The 18,016-nt window shown below is 35.0% G+C and overlaps 1 protein-coding gene across 1 annotated transcript in view; it reads left to right on the top strand.

Annotated features, from left to right (window-relative positions):
* Positions 1-1,368: 1,368 nt before the first annotated feature.
* LOC150101896 (uncharacterized) overlaps positions 1,369-18,016 on the top strand; it is a 314,015-nt gene continuing 297,367 nt past the window's right edge. Inside the window, exon 1 of the mRNA XM_090400719.1 lies at positions 1,369-1,466. Coding sequence (XP_090256845.1) covers positions 1,434-1,466 — 33 coding nt within the window. The 5' untranslated portion in view covers positions 1,369-1,433. The remainder of the gene's footprint in view (positions 1,467-18,016) is intronic.

Below are 18,016 nucleotides of genomic sequence, written 5' to 3'. Positions count from 1 at the left end.
CTAGCATCCATTGATTATAAAAAAATCTTTTGACAAGATAAGCAGATATAAAGTCTTTGATATACTAAAAACTACTTGCCTATAAATTTATTTAAACCACTCTACAGAGTCTATGAGAAAACAACACTAAACATAAAGAGGCAAGACTACCAAAATAAATAAATAAAATAATAAAAACATTCAAAGTAATAGGAGGTCTTACACAAGCATGCCTTTTTCTCCAATATTATTTTGAATATATAGTATATGAATGAAATAATCAAAGAATGGAGGTTAACCAACAAAGAAATAATTCAAATAGAAAATAATTTTATCTTAGATACCTTTTTTTTTTTGCAGATAACGAAATGATATTCGGAACAACCGAAGACAATTTACGAAAAGCCGCATGTAAACTGAATTTAATAATAAAACAATATAATATGTCAGTCTCTAAAAAAACTAGTATTAATGTTAAATGCCCACCTGAGCTAAAATAATAATAGACAATAAACAAATTCACAGTTTTAATTCGGGCTATAAATTAAGCTACAATGAAGATTTAGACATTTCGAACAAAATTAAGAAATTCTCCAAAGTAAATGGAACATTAAAACATTAAGGCCAGTAATAGTTACCAAAAAAAAAAGCAGACAGAGAATATATATTTTATGAAAACCAACGTTATCATTATTATATGGCAGTGAAGCACGCACAATAAGATAAAAAGAAAAGAATAAAAAGCAGAAATGAGATGTATGAGAAGAATAGCTAGTTATACAAGATTGAATAAAAACAGAAATGAAAACCTACTGAAAGAACTTAATCAAATACCAACAATGGAAACAATAGAAAAATACAGAACCAAATGGGAAGAGCATCTAGAACAAATGGAATATGACGGAATACCAGGGATACCCATGAAGTACAAACCAAAGGGTCGAAATAACAGAGGCAGACCGATGAAATGCTGGGATAAGACCAAAACAGGCCACCTGGCCTGGGTTTGTGAAAGGAAGAGGGGGAAGAAGTTTGGCATTCTCCAGCCTATTTTACTGTACTCCATTTAGCTGGCCAGACAAACAGATACAAAGCTACGAATCTGCATGAAGTATAAATTATCTGTACTGTCCATTGCACAAAGAAAAGGAAACGTTAATGCTAAGCGCATGAGACCAAGTTCCGTTACGTCACCACTGGGATTCACAGTTTATTTTTATATGAGGTTCACAGCCTAGCCATATATTCAACGTCTAGATCCACACGAACCTCAGCTGTGGAGAATTTGGGCAGAGTGCCAAGTAACACCTTCAGCACCTCCTTGTCTACGATGAATTACTTATGGGCCAAAAGGGCTTGGGGAGTATTCGTTTATTTCTTCTCTCTGCAAGAGATGAAGTGATGCCGAAGAATGGAAAACTCCAAAGCAAAGGGTGTAATGGAGGAAAAGAGAAATGAAAGATGAAACAGATGATGGGAAGGTTTCAGTAAGTGCTAAGTATTCTAATTCAGTTTTTCCTTAAAATTTTTCACATCATATAAGTAAAAGAAATAGGCAGTCGACAAAAACAATGAAAAATATACTGCAATTCCAAACCCAGGGATCTTATGATAATATGTTTCCTGTTAACTACACCCATAAATAATCATAAACCTGAGAAATTAACATTATTCAAGTTTATGACTATTCTTTTAATGGAATTAGCTTAATGGTATAATTTACTGACTATCGTTTTGTTAAACATCAAGATATTTACTTCTCCCTTTCTTGACTACGTCTTAGAACCCTTACTCGTGTTTGCCGAGAGATTAAGTGATTGTTTTCCATCTAGCTATGGCGTACATTCGTTTTTAGACGACCACTAATAACAGACTATTATTTAACAAAATTCTTTATTCTGGTATAATTCCGAATAATTTGCTAACTTAAAAATAATCCCAGCTCTTAAGACTGAAAACAGAGAAGAATGTACAAAAAATTATCATCCAATAACCTTATGTCATAAATATAAGAACTCGATAGAATCGAATAACCAAAATATACAGTCCACCGGAGAAGCAAAAAATAAAAAGGTGGATTTAGAAAAAACAGATCCAACACCGAACAACATCATTTCCACTACCTTATAGAGCAAAGACAATTAGAAAAGATGCTAAAAGAAAATGCGTTACAATAATAAAAAAAACCCGCACAGAATTCAAAAGAAATGAATTCATAACACACACACACACACACACACACACAACCGTTATTAACTGTTTGTCGCAAAGAATGTATCGAGAGAGAGAGGTAGATGGATACATGAAAGGATCACGAGCAGAGAAAGAATTAAGATATTTACAGACAATACAAACTTCGTAAGCAGTAAGATGAGATCTTGCACAAGACAGGGGAAGATAGCAAATCAGATTCAACCTGTCGTAGAATAGCAGAGACGAGAATCATAGATTAATGACTAATGGTTTGAAATGTTTTCTTTATTGACTACTGCGAAGTGAGTTTTTATGTATGAGAAAGGTAATTTGTGCTTTGACATTATCTTCATGAGATAATTTAGAGAATGATTTCGGTGTAAATGGCAGTATTTTGGAGCCACTCGTTTAAATTAGGTAATGATAGTGGTTGCTAATGGATAGACCTACTGACGTAGTTTTTGCTGTATAACGTAACTTTGGGTTTTGTTCGAATTATGGTCAAAGCATCTAAATGATGTTTTTGCAATCCATAGTAAATTAGTATCATAATGTGACTTTTTTTTTTTTTTTTTTAATTTTACATAATCCGGAAACCCTACTCTGGAGAGACCAAACATAGAACTTTTTCAAGCCAATTTATATCTCCAGTAAGCAGAGCTATGGTCTCATATCAGGAGATTAAATCGCCCACCTTCTTTTGCTGTACTTCTACAAATGCTTCCATTAGCACCGTGCATCAGTGCTTTTATCTTCAATTCCATCGCACTCTCCTCAAAGCGTATGAGAACTCAAGCGATCATCAAACGTTTGAAGTACACATTTGGTCTCGAGTATACGACTTCCAGATTATGTAACCTTTACAAGCTTACGCATTCTGCTTCCGACTTGCTGTACAAACTACGCATGCTCTTCATTAATTCATACTTTATCTCTTCTATAAGTCATCCGACATCACATTTCCCGTAATCTGCAGTCGCTTCCAAGAATTGTCAGCTTTTCATCAAACTCGTATCAGCCAAAAACAGTAATGTGGGTTTGAACATTTTGTGGAATTACTATATTATGCATGTTGCGGAGTGTTTTTCTCGCAATTCAGACAACCCTGTCAGAGAATAAAGACAGCTGATAGCCCAGAAAGGAATATGTAAATAGAATCAACTGCCCTTTTTATAGAATTCATTAAGCTTCTATGAATGCTCAGTTACTTGGTTGTGACAGGCCACTAAAACCTAACATGTGACAAGAAGATGAGATCGCCACATCAAACTGCAAAACTGTTACCATGACATGAACGCTATTTGTTTTAGGAGCCAAGGAGATGTCTATATTCTTGCAATGTTGTCTTTTCTACTGCATTAGTCAAAGATCACCATTTTCTGTTAATATTGAATGAACATGAAACAGTGAAATAAAATTTTCACATCATCTCTAAAATAATTTCCAAACATAAATAACATTTTAAAATGCGTATATGGCTAGATCAGATGAAGAGCGATTAAAAGAAGTTGTTAGAAGTAAAGCTGATAAGAGAATGTCATTCAAGTTAATTTTTTGTATTAACCTTTTGACATAAAAAATTCATGCAGTTACTAATCTGGATCAAACAAAGAAAAGCGAGGCTACATAGACTGTTGTTTAAGATTTATTGTTTTTCTAAATAACAGAAACTAGTGACTTGCAACGTGAGGGATGACGAGGTCAAGTTAGTATTCGACTCCCTTTCGAAACTTTGGATAACAGTGGATTAATTGCTTAATTCAAAGTACGAATCTATTTCATTTGTATATTTACCAATTTTTCAATCTTGTTCGTTTCCTTCGTATGTCCACATACACGTATTTTGATTAATATATCTTGCACCACAACACTGGAATAAGTAAGCCGTTTATACAGATGCTATTACATAAAATACGCTGTCTGGGAGAAAGGACTCATTCAGAAAAACCCACCTTGGTTCACTGGCTCAAGGTCTTATGACCCCGTCCTTGTAAGTGTGTGGGTGCTCGGATGTCGGTTGATGGAAGCAAGTGGGCGTGAAAGTCATTTCTCCCTCCCCACGTTATCCTTTCTCTGGACTGTTTCCAGTGACAAGGTAGTGAGAATAATTTTATATTCTGCTTGCCTGGTGATAACAAGTAGGTGGCACTATATTTGATGGAAACAAAAACAAGTCAGTCACTCCCTGTGTGAGAGAAATTGTGTCGAGGGGAATATGCTAAGTTCGTTTGCTTAACCCTTAATATATCATTACTACTTTCCAACACATTCATAGGTGGTGCTCAAGGACTTAGTTTTACTGTCTGTTCCTTTACAAGGCAGTGAAGCCTTATTGGTTATTCTTTTGCTCACACCTCGACTCGGTCTTTATGTCAAGTTCTTACCGTTCTTGATACTATCCGGTTGTCTTCACCACCCCATCTTCAACAGATCGTGTCAAGGAAATTTCTAACAAGTGTCTTGCTGTTTCTTCACCTTTGTGCTCGTTTTAATGTCTGCATATTCTTCTTATTTATTTACTTTACTTGTTTCTACATATTTAGTATTCTTTATCAATATTTTACCTTCATCTTAAAGCATATATGTTTCATTACATTAACTTAGCACGTTTTTATACGTATTCAGTTGTAAATTTGTTCAAATATTTTTAATACAAAAGGACATTTACTGATCTAGTTGATAGAGTCCTTTCCCCGACCTACTAGCAATGCAAACTTTTTTGTGTTCAGTTCTGAATGAGGATTCAGAGCAAGGTTTCCCCGTCAAGATGTCCTTGATTTCGTCCTTTACAAATATGAAATTCATCTGTTTTCCAAATAAAATTCAGGCGTTACTTGATGGCTATTCATATCTTAATTGAAAGTAATAAATATAAAGGGAAAACGGTTGAACAGTCCTAGGGAAGACTAAGTTACTTATCCGAAACTTTATAGACAAATGAATTTTAGAAAATAATTTTTGTAGAATCTGTAATCTTAAAATGAACCATATGCAAACGGATACTAATATGGTTTCAAATTTTCAGATAGAAAAAATCTTCGTGTTAGTCCCGTGGAAGTTGGATAATCGAAAGGTGTAACGTAGGTAACTGACACACACAGTAATGAATCATCCTAAAAAATATTCCGTTATGTTTCTTAGTCGGCACTCATAGGCAGAGGATTTAGAAAGAGGATTAAAGATAAACCATACGCTTCAGGGCTAACCAGTTCTATTGTATATACACTATCTCTTCATAATGCTACTGTGGAGACCGACATGACGTAATGTTCCCATGACAACAGTAAATTCTGCTTTTAATAACCATGCATGATACCACAGAAGATTGTGTGTTCCCTAACTTATGCGACAAATATTATTTTAGACTTGGAGGGGGCGGAGGAAACCTGGATCCTTATTGCAAATTTTTATTTTATAATACAAACTCCGTGGAAATAATTATGAAATAAAAATATACAGAACACTTAATCAGGCTCGCTTTTAAAGTTTTATAATTTGATAATTTATCTTATTATTACTTTAACAATAATATTTACAAAGGGAATAAAAGTTTTCCTTTGATTATTTGATTATGTACAAAAACAAAAGCGTTTTCTTAATTTTTTTTTTAAAGTAGTTTCAAAGATATATGAAAAGTTGAACTTATATTTAATACGTGGATAACAAACAAAATACAAAATAAAATAAATATAAATAAATAAACAAACAAAATGGATGGGTAGAAGCTTGAGGAAAGGGAGAAAAAATGACAAAATTTTTGTTAATGTCGGAAAACTGTTTTACAATCATCAGAAGTAGAAGGAAAAAATCATTTTAGGTTCTTGAGGTATTGTCTGATGTTCAGTGATATTGACTGATTGCCATACATATTCCAATCAATTTTAAAAACCGTGACGGTATTATGAGACTACTTACTCTTTAAATTCTATTCATCTTCTTAGATGGTTATGGGTGGGTTGTTAGCGTGAAGTCAATTAAGGTCATCTTTTGTTTATCAATTAACGTTGTTCATATTTGGTTTGTATTAGCAAAAAAACACCTTTACCACTTCGGTTCAACGCGTAATTATGATTGCAAAAAATTGTGATATCGCATCGCATGCCCCCCCCCCCCCCACGTACAAATGAGATTGACCGTACAACCGAAAACAAAATAATTCTAAAAGAGTACATTTATGCTATATTTTGTCTGAAGCCGAATGTGTGATTGTGAAAATTATTATACTTCTCAATACCATGTTAATTTTATTTACGCGTGAGGAGCATACAGTTTCTGTATTTCCAACCCTGTTTCATACCGCTCCATTAACGTATGAAATAGGTATAAAGATTTGCAGGTCTTTCTGGAATGAAATCACACGTTCCGAAATTTCAATGGCTTTGTTCGTTCTAGTCATCTAAATTGCATTAATGATGTCATTAACTCACTTAAAGTAACTTTTTAAAACAATTTTACAAAGACTTGTTTAAAATTTTGACATTAAACAGAACTGACTCTTGCTCTAGCACGTGAGTAGCAAAAATGATTCACAACCGTGTTTACAGGCAGCAGAGTCACGAGTGAGTCAAGGGCAAGCACGCGAACGTGCAACCATGTAGCATGCTGTGATGTAGAAATCTACTTTACTTTATTGTTACTGTCCGACCTAAGAGAGAAAATGCTATTAGCGGCATTGTATGATTTGAATTTTTATTTGCATTTAAAGTGCGACCCATTGTTCTCAAGTTCAAGTTATTGGTCCTTTCTGCTATGATAATGAGATAGTAAATAAAAATTTGCGAAGTCCATAGTTGCATCTAGGCACATGGTATGAATGCAGAGATGGACTTCATTTGTAGACTCTCCGAGGTGTAGGGGGAAGAAAATAAGTGCGACCTGTGCGAAACTCAGTTAATCAGAGTCGAACGAAGGCCTTCAAAAGAACTGGTTTTAGCAAACGAGAAGGTCTTCAAGTTATTTTAAATAGCGGGACTTTCATGTTTCACTTAAGAAGTTTATCACGATATCCGAAGTACCAAAAAATGTGAGTGATTTTGTTAATCTTGATTTCGCAATGGTTTTCATCAAACCGTTACGGAACTTCGAGATGTGAAAAAAAATAAACAAAATTTTCCAGAGAAAAGATGAGCCAATTCGAGATTTTCTTAACATGTATTTGAGTTCCGGTTTCTAGGAATAAATCTTCCAGACCAGATATTAGCAATCAGGTGGGGGCTGGGGGAAAGATAGAAAACTCTCGTGACTAAAAAATTATACAGGAACATTTTTTTTTTTTTTTTAAAGAAAACGTAAGGAGTGTTCAGCCATATCATATGCAAGAGGAAAAATGTAGTGTTAAAACCACTTACTTCAAGTTATTTATCCCCCCCCCAGAAATTGCACAGTGTCACATGTCATTTTTTCTATTTCATACGTCTTTCTTAGTTGTTTGTTATAGGCGATAGTTGTATCGACTCATTTACACAGAATAAGTGAAGGAAGAGAACGAAAAGGTAATAAGTAGCATTTGCACTTTTTACCCGTCTCCTCTTCTCCACCAAAGAGTTTTTCTTACAGTTCAAAAATGCCACATGCAACGCTTATATGTATTGTGGTTGCAACATGATCTGTTGGTAAATTCAACTGCATTGCTGCTCGTGCGTTCGGCATCTAATCCTTAAGAAAAGCTACAAATTATGCAGAGTTTTGACAGAAGTGAGAAGAAAATATGAAGAGCTGCAAGCTTCATGTTGTAGAAGAAAAACTGAAATTAAGAAAATGCAATGAATAATTTATTGTTTAATGAGTACTGCACTGTCTCGTCAGGAGAAGTATAATAAAAACTTTAAAAAAATACAGAACATCTAACACCCCATTCCCCACGAAAGTGGATCTTTCCCCAGAGATTTTTTTGACAGAACCAAAATATTTAATGGAACAGTATTCTAAGATTTAGTAGGTTTGCAATTTGTACAATATTAGCAGGTATACGTGAAATCGTATCTTGGGCAGAAAATGACACTAAGTTGAAGTAATATATGAGATATGTTTATGCTAGGAAAGGCTAGAAGTGTGTGTGTGTCAGCTGAATAACAGAAACCTCATGTTAACAGATTTGGGTGTTATGTTACCAAGAGGAGAGGTTACTTTTGTCCAGAAAGAAGAAAGGCCCGTTTTGGTGGCAAGGAAGATGACGAAGCTGTTCCTCACTCTACTGAAAAATGAATGCTTTAAACACTGATCGATGTTTTACTGCGGAAAATTTAAGTTTGAAATGTTTGAGCACTGTAAAGTTTAGGAACTGGATGAACGGAATATATCATCGCAAAACTACAGATAATATTTGAAGGTAATAAAAAAATTATTCATGCACAGGAGGGAGAAGATAGATGTATTAAGCTCTGGGGAATTCCAGCATTGGTAGGGAAATCAGAAGAAAAGAAGCCGTTTATCAGCGTGAACGACCACCAGGAGAGGAAACTGCCACTCGTTACAAAGAGTGGAAGATACCAATAACATGGTAGTTTGGTTAGTAAATCTCTGTTAGAATTGTTACAATGTTTTAAAAATGTCACGAACGATACGTTTTTCCAAATCGTGGCTCGTGTCCAAAGGTAAGTGTTGTGAACTAAGATATCCGCTATAGATTGAGAATGGTGGAATCTATACTGATTATCACAGATTAATTAATGGGGCTGCAAATGATGAAGTCGGCTGTTGATAACCTTCATCTTAAAATGAACTCAGCACCCGAAATAGAAGTCTGATGGAGAAACTCTTGGGAGATGGTCTAAATATAGGCTCGTGTCTTTGCTTTTGGTAGATGCCAGATGAGTATGAAAAGTTGGAGATAATAATTGCTGTTGGATCAGGGACGCAATTGGGAGGTACCGTGAAGGTTACAAGATGTATTGGTATGTAAACTATTCAAGATTCTTCCGATGTTTTGACGAAAGACTAGAGAAGAGATTTTTGAATCTCAAAGATCCTTCTCATTTTAGAAAAAGGATTAGATCCCAGGGGATTTTTAACTAAAAGATAATGTTTTCTCTTCGGGATATTTGACGTTTCTTCGATTTAGAAAATAACCAGGATGTCTCAACTTCAAATCTGATCTTTTCGATGGCTGTTGAAGTGAATAAAGGAAGTCTTTTTTTCTCATATTACCATTGATATGAGACAAGACAGCTCTTTTTTTCCTTGGAACACAAACTAATACTCACTTGACACAAACATATCACACTACTGCCTTCTCACATCCAGGAAATCAGGTTTTTCTCTTTCTTTCTTTCTAGGCGTTACTTTCCTTCAAAGTAATTATTAATCCTATATAAATTGCAAACCCAGCCAACGAGAGAGTCTACAAACGAGAGACTATTTAGGCTATCATGGAGTAAACAGCCTCTCGTTTGAATCATGAAAAAAAAAAAAAAAAAACATGTACTCGCTACCTAAGTGACAGTGCTCTCTCTTTCAGAAACTTTTGTGGGGACGGCTGTAAATGGAGTTATCCCCTGAACTTCTAGTTGAGAACGAGTCTGATGTATAAAGGGCGGAATGCAGAATCTTTTTCAACACTACTTTCCTACAGAAACAAACCCAGAAGGAAGTCATTAAGGTTCCTTCTGAATTTCTGTCGTTCATTGATGTCAACTACATCTGATGTTCCAATTATGATTCAGTCGCATGACTAATATGGAAGCCTGTAATAATACCCTGTAGGCGAGAGACTTTAGATACTTAAGTTCAACAGTGGAAGAAGATGGAGGAGCTGAGAAGGAAGTGGGATGCAGGATACAAGCGGGTTGGAGGAACTGGAGGGAGATGGCTGGAGTGTTATGCGATAAGAGGGTGCCGATCAATCTGAAAGGCAAAATCTATAGGACAGTAGTGAGGCCAGCTATGACATATGCTATAGAAACTGTAGCCCTGAGGAAAAATAACAGCAGCAGGATGGAAGTAGCAGAGATGAGAATGCTTAGGTGGATGTGCGGTGTGACCAGAAAGGATCGTCTGAGAAATGACTATGTCAGGGGAACAGTGAAAGTTACGAACTTAGGAGCGAAAATACAGGAAGCAAGGTTGAGATGGTTTGGTCATGTGATGAGGAGGGAGGACGAATATGTGGGAAGAAGGGCCATGCAGATGGATGTGCAAGGAAGGAGGAAGCGTGGGCGGCCAAAGAAGAGATGGAGAGAGCTGGTACAAGAGGACTTGAGGATGAAGAACTTGGATGTGGGACAGCCCAAGACAGGAAGGTGTGGAGAAGACTCATTATCAACAGTAACCCCACTTAAGTGGGAGAAGCTGCAGAAGAAGAAGAGAAGAAGAAGACAGGGTGTTATCACAGGCTGGTTAACTCTAAACCACATTCCTATTTCCAGTACTGTCATCTAATGCGGTATGAATTTTCAATGTCTTGTACCTTAGTATACAGAATCATTTCTCATTAGCGTGCAATATTCGAAATTTTGAGGATTTTCGACTTGTCTTAACGGTTTTGTACTAACTCAAAATTCTTCAGAGTATAGTAACCACACTCCACGGAAGTGGAAAAAATGCCATAAAAAGTAATTGCATAGACGTTAGGGTGCAAACAAATTTGTTGACGTGTCTTTTTTTGACTTATAAATTTTAGAGAGATGATGTTAGCGGATACTGGCTGTAATTTCTGAAACCAATAGCGCGTTTATTATACTAATTAGAGAGTGAAAAGCTGAAATATCGCCTTCGATCTTTAGATAAAATCAAACTAAACAATTAAGAATTATCAGATACTTTAAATCTTCGTGCACAAATTCATCTAAAAATCGACAAACAATTATAGCTAGAAAGATAAGGGAGAGTAAAAAAAAAAAAAACAGGACTCGGAAGAGTATTTGTGTGGAAGAAAAAAGAAATCCTTCCTTTTATTGAATTCACTTACGAGAATGTTACTTTATCGAAAATTTCAAATTGAATTTGAATGTATTTAACACGAATTCATTTATTGGTCTCAATTGTATATAACAATTTCAAATGGTTCAAGCATAGCAATGCAGTGGAATAATAGCGGCTTTAATATGCTGATCAGGAGTGATGACTAGAACAGGTTTTCGTGAATTTTCTTTACAGGTAAGACAATATGCGTGGGATGGAACATGCATGTGGGAAGGCACGTGACTGACAATAACTGTCAAGAATGGGGAAGTGGAAACTTCTTGTACAGTAACTGAACATAGTGTGAATTTCAAAATTAATGTATAGCGCTTTTATAAAGTGACTTATCCTTTCTATATCGTCCTTTCAGTTCATATTATGTCGCACAACACACACACTGGAGAATTTCGCAATTTCCTTCATTTTTAAGCATGAGGCACACCACAAATCTCCCTCCGCCAGATTACACTAAAACAGAATGTAACATACAACGCTATATCGAATACACATATCAAAACTTCAATCTGCGGAAGAATACAAATATCGTTTAGATGTGTCAATAGTCGATTATTTACTTGGTTAAGTTTGCTAACCATATCGAAAAATTCCGTGTCACCGTTAGGTTAATCGGATATTTAATAAGAGTAATTAACACGATATATTTGCGGTTTGGTAGGATAACCTTCAAAGTCACTCGTGGTTTATATATGATGACAATTTCTTAATGTTTCGTAATATTCGCTAAGGGGAAAGGAGTCGTGGCATTAACACAAGAGACCGCATAACCTCTAAGAACATGATCTGAAGTGTAATCGTGGCACTTCGCTGTTATCAAGAATGCTGCTAATAGCTTTCCTGTTTGACAGATGTCCTTGTGCTCGTTTTAGTCTGCGACAAGTATTTTCATGGCACTAAAGTCGGTTAGCACTTGCAGTAATAGAGAAAAGTCATCCACAGCTGTCACAGGAACTAATAACAGTTCCTTAATTACTCTTCAGGACAATTTTGAATTATTTATAGCCAGTACTAAAAAGATCCTTTTTGACGTATCTTGCTTCCCACAAAGAGTAGAGTGACATCGGTGAGTATACAACCGATTATACTTAAGGAACACGCTACCTGCTTCCCCTAACGAGCCATACTTCCGTTCATCTTGAACGTTGCTTGTGTAAGATAAAAATACGGAAGAATAGTGTCGTCTGGTGTGTGATGTCAAACTACGTCACAGGTACCTGCAAGTCTGCTGGAGGTTCTGTGAATTCTCCAAAATCTATCAGCGATCAATGTAGGTCACCGGGTGAATCTCCTGAGCCACGTGCGTTAGAAAATTCACAAATGAGGCAAGGTGTGTGCGGTGGGGATGGGAGATGTATAATAAAAAACAGCCACTTAACGCGAGAAGATTCGGATCCGACCTTGGTTTCAAACTGATGAGTAACAAATGTATCCCATATGAACCATAGCTCCACTAAATTAGAACTCTTCTTCCAGCTTTTTTTTTTTTTTTTTTTTTTTTTTTCACTCTCTCTCGGCAAACATTTTGAAGTGTGCACATGTATGGAACAGCTGAGCGCGCCACTCACCTAACCTTTTTGATGTTTACGACCAGATGAAGGACACGCCACACATAGAAGGAAATATTTTAACCACTCCCTATGGAAAGAAGTGTTTGGATTTTATGCCGTGGGAAGCTCCACTGATATTGGACACATGTTTGAAGTTCACATCGGTGGTAAACCAGTTTCATGTCCTTCATATACAAATCAGTTGGATACTCAAATAAGGGCTTATGATTAAAAAAAGGAGGAAAATTCTTAAAGGGACAAGATCCAGAAACATTATTACGGATAGTCTTTTTTATTTTTTTGTGCGTATTCAAAGTGTGGGAACATGACCATACAAAATAATCAAGTAGATGCATTATCTCACCAAACAACTTTCCTTAAGAGAATATAAAATGTCCTTGCATTAACTACGAGGGTTCGGTTTCATTCATTATTATTTTAATGTATATGAATTAGAATAAAAATAAACTACCGGAAACATGAAAAAGACTGACATTCAACGAGCTAATAGGTACAGTCACTATTCGTTGTCCCAGTGTGCTAATTATAATTTGTAGCCTTGATCTCGTCATCGCAGACATAGCGAGAGTTACACACGCTAACCCTAATTTTCGCACTTCCTCAATAGTTTTTCGTCGACTGTAAATTAACCTTGTAGATAAAGGGATACAGGACTTGTCTTTTAATAACTCGTCTCATGATGATGATATGGCACCACATTTTCTTTTTAGGCTTCTTAATAGCTTTCATTATCCGATTGCTTACTCTTAGCACATATAATAACTAGGTCAGGAGTTGTAATTAATATTCTAGTGTAAACAGTGTGCTGTCATCTAACTTCTTTGCTGATATTCCCATTTCGTGTTCCTTTTTCTCTCTCTGTGTGTGTATATTACGCACAACTGTGTGTGCGTGTTTGGGGCTGTTTCCATTCACCAAAACAACACTTGTCATAAGTCGCGTGCCACTCGTCGTGACGTAACGCCATTCGAGTGGGTAGTGTAAAACCATTAAAATTATTACTATTAACAGTGAGCGTGATGTTGTTATCAGTAAAATTACACCCTACCCATTTAATAAGAAGTCTATTATGTAAAATGTTGCACCACACACTTCTTTGCTAATATCAGAAGTGTGGTGAGCAATGTTTTTGTCTGCTTAGAAGTGTAGGAAAAAGAAATTAAACTTTCTGAAAATTTCCTTAAGGATTATTAACTAACACGCCTAAATAATAAAGGGTAAAAACTTTTTTAACTCGATAATTTGCATAACGTTCTAGAATACAGTTTTAATAAAGGACTGCTAGCACTGAGCACAAATCTACAGTAGATTCATCTTAGATTGTATGCATAATAACATACATTTAAAAAAAATGCGAAATCAAGCGTTTATAAAGTGTCATACAATAACATTATCCCTCACTGAATACTTTATAATTTACATTTTCAAAATATAAAAATATCACTGGGTATTTATGTTTTTAAAGACAATTGCTAAGAAACTCTCGAGATTTTTAAAAATTACACTATCTGTAGACTTATCTGTTTCTTATGCGCAAAGATTTTCTCGACTGAATAAATTTGTCAGTAATAAGACACGCCTATGGATTTTTTATCCAATTTATTCATAGTTTCCATTTCTATGATGACGTCTTTTTTACCACTCATTCTTTAAATTGTATTGAGAGAACTATCATCTTAGTGGAACCGTGAAAAAAACCTACTGGTTCTGTAACCCATCGCACAACTATCACCACCAGGAGCCTTAGTTTCTTAGTGTAAACATTCGTTTGTCTGCAAGTCTTTTCCCCCTATTAATAGTATCACACGTGCATATCTGATTAGTTAAGATTGCTTGATCTCAAAAATTGAAAGTCACCGAAATTGCCTTGGATCTTAGATGAGACAAACCTTATAAATGATTATAATTCGGCGTTTGAGAAGATACGCCGCTTATAATAATTTATAAGTCAACGTTTAATACAGAAATTTGCAAGAATGAAGACTGGAAAGATATATTTAAAAATGTATAAATAATCGTTTTCCCTCCCATTTTTCGTATATGTACAATATATATTTCTTTGAATTTTTGGAAATCGTGTTTTTTAAAAAAGGCCATTTTCATTAATTAGCATGTTATTTTGTTTGTTCTTTATGTTAATTAAATTTTATTCAGCCGTCAAGGTAAAAAATGATTGTGTAAAATAGGAAATTCAAGGTTAAAAAGTAAAAAAGCTTTATTACAAAGGCACATGAAGGTTTTGCAACTGCGTTATACTATAATAACAATTTAAGGCATTATCGAGAATAGAGAAATTTGAGAAAGACAACCATGAATAGAGATGTTACTGTATATTGAGACGTCTTGCGATATACGCCCCGCAATCTGACCCGTATAAACATCAGCGCGTTTTGTATAACTTTAATAGATGGTGTTCTTATTCACAAATTCATGTTAGCAATTTATGTTATAAGAACAGTTCAATAAGTTTTTTTTTCTTCTTTATGAGAAAAAAAGTGCTATGTTTAAGCACTTTAAACCATTTAATATTTTCTAAATCTGTTCTTCGCCCAAATTTAATGGAGGGGGTCTTATAATATCTTTATCCCCCGGAGATTTTAATAAAAGAAAATGACTAAGTATATATATACAACAGGCGGCGAAAGAAGTAAATTGAATTACGAGCATAATGATTTCTGTGTGCAAAGGACATCTCCTACCTGCTAAGCTCAATGGTGCCTATCACAACCAAGTACAATGGGTTCATAGAAACATAATTAATGCTGCCTTAAGATGATCAGTCCTATCTGTTATTGCTTGCGAATTGCATGTACACTCTTCAGTTTCCAGGCGCGGGGGAGGCTTTCCATTTACGTATGAGACCGGATACTTCGCCTTTAGTTGAAAAGTCATTAAGATTTTTCGCGTTTTAGAATGGAATTTGAACCAAGTTCTTTCCATTCAAAGAGCATCATTCTATATCAAATAAGCTAATAAGGATCTCTCAAAGGCTATTTATATTCGAAAGAAGCTTCCATGGGACGACGGTGTTTTATTATAATATCTAAATTGACATATTTGAAAACTTTCAAAATTAAAAATCACAAGAAAATTTATTTAGCTAAAGACGCTTGGTTTAAACTCAAATATGGTAATGGATACATTACATGCTATTTCATTTTCGCAAGGGAACATTTTATGGAACTTAATCCTTCGCAATTATCCATCCATTAACAGGAATCAATCCAAACAAAAATACTGCCAAAGATTAGTAGGTCTGAGCAATATTGCCTGGACACCCCTCCGTTCAAAATGTAGTCTGAAAGAAGAGCAAACTTAAATGCAAAACTTCATCCTGCTTCGAGATAAATGGAGGAGAATAAGGAATATTTATTAGATTGCTTTTCTCTAATAGACAGACCATTTTGTGATGCAAAAATAATTATTCATATTATTGTTGATATCTGTATGGTACAGAAATAAATTTATCTTACTTTTCTGTGACAGTACACAAGAGGGAAAAAATTGGAACCTGCTATTATAGATAAAGCTGGCAAATATTAACGCAATACTCTTTAAAGTTACTTAGTTGCAATAAGCGTTTGCATAATGCCAGCTGGCAGTCTACTGCCTGACAAACAGATGAACCCGTCTGGAGAATGCAGACTCTGTGACCTTTGGATAACTGGAAGCAACCACCATTTGAAAGGTTCATCAGCAGGAAGCAAATCTTCCCTGACCGACATCTGGTTACCCCGGATGTTACAGAGAAGCTGTTGCGGTGTGTGTACTACATCACTGCCGAACCCGCACGTGCAAGGAAGCTGATGAAGAAATCGAGTTTGGCTGCCTCCTGCTCTTTTTTAAAAGTTTCACTTAAAAAAAAAAACTCCCGGAGGTGAAATAAAATTACTGAAGACAGAGAAAAGCCGCCTTTGCTTTTACCGCCATAGTTAAGTTTCATACGAAGAGCGTGCATTTCGGTTTAAGACGGAAGTGAATTGCGCTTGTAATGAGATGTGGGAGAAGAAAAAAAAATACTATTTTCTGAGGAACCCAAATTAACTGGTTGAGTAGGAAGAGAAAAGTGTACAGTAAGTTGCGGTGTTGTGTAATCCATTTCCTATTCAACACAATCATAAATGTCCAATATATATATATATATATATATATATATATATATATATATTCCAAAAAAAGCATATGCTATTTTCCATGCATGTGTATTTTAAACAGACTGGTATATTTTACACTGGATTCTTCGTAGTGCTTTGTTTGACCTTCACATTCCGAACTTTTAGTCGAGATTAAGGGAGAAGTCTTAACAATACAGTCCATATTGTATACACTATGTCTTAAGCAATTTGCCAGAAAATAATGGATTAATTCGCAGACTTAATGAAGTATTGCACATTGCCACCATTTAAATTGTTCGTAATATCACAGCAGTTTATCTTGGTCTCAAGGACATTTATTAACAATGTTTATTGTTTTAACCTCAAGCTTTAATAGTGCTTAGCAATGTCAGGGTATGAGCTTGAAGAAGCTATTACTAAAAGACGTTCATCCTTTTACTTATTTTATCCAGAAGCAATGCTCATATCCTTATTACATCTAATATTTACAAATGATTTCTTTGGGAACTGAAATTTTCACACGTCATACCGATTTCTATGAGTGGGATGGGAATAATAAATAGTTTAAAAAAATAAGCCGTTGTTAATTTTCGCAATGCTGGGCTTATCTAACGTTGTTGAATATATTCTACGAAAGGATCTAATGCGACTTAAAATACATGATTGCTCTTCCAATCATTTGATTGGAATTTTAATGAGTAATCAAGTCAACTAAACTACTCTTATCAAAATATAGTTGAGCTGGAATTGCTCAGAATTTTAGAAAGGAGGAAGCTGCTGCCTAATTGCCTTCCTACTACTCAGTTATACTGTTGTTGGGTTGTGGCGATTATGATCATGGAGATTTTATATTCCATGTCTACAGTTTTTGAAAATCTGAAATAATTGAAAAAATTGGGAGCTGCCCCTTCTTTGTAGGCAAAGGCAGCAGCTCCCAATTTTATCAACTTTTGGAAATTAAATAAAAACTATTCAAAAATATTTTTAGGCTATTACAATAATGTACACAAGAATACAAATCTGAGCACTATTAATGTTAAATCCTTTTTCCTCAGAGATAGATGAATTTTCAAAATTGCTTAAAAATACGCTAATCTAAGGTAAATAATTAAAATAAGTAACAAACTGTTGTTACAAAACTATTTATTACTATATGGAAATATTTCAGAAAATATCAAACACAGTTTTATGAAAATTACAATGAAATATTTACAAGAAATCATGAGCATTAGTCCAAAGTTGTAG

The sequence above is a fragment of the Typopeltis vanoorti genome, chromosome 11 (genome assembly GCF_054136105.1).
Source record: "Typopeltis vanoorti isolate ZY-2024b chromosome 11, IOZ_Tvanoo_1.0, whole genome shotgun sequence".
NCBI classification, from domain to species: Eukaryota; Metazoa; Arthropoda; class Arachnida; order Uropygi; family Thelyphonidae; genus Typopeltis; species Typopeltis vanoorti.
The sequence above is the reverse complement of the archived record's forward strand: the minus strand, read 5'-3'. Positions and strand labels throughout refer to the sequence as shown.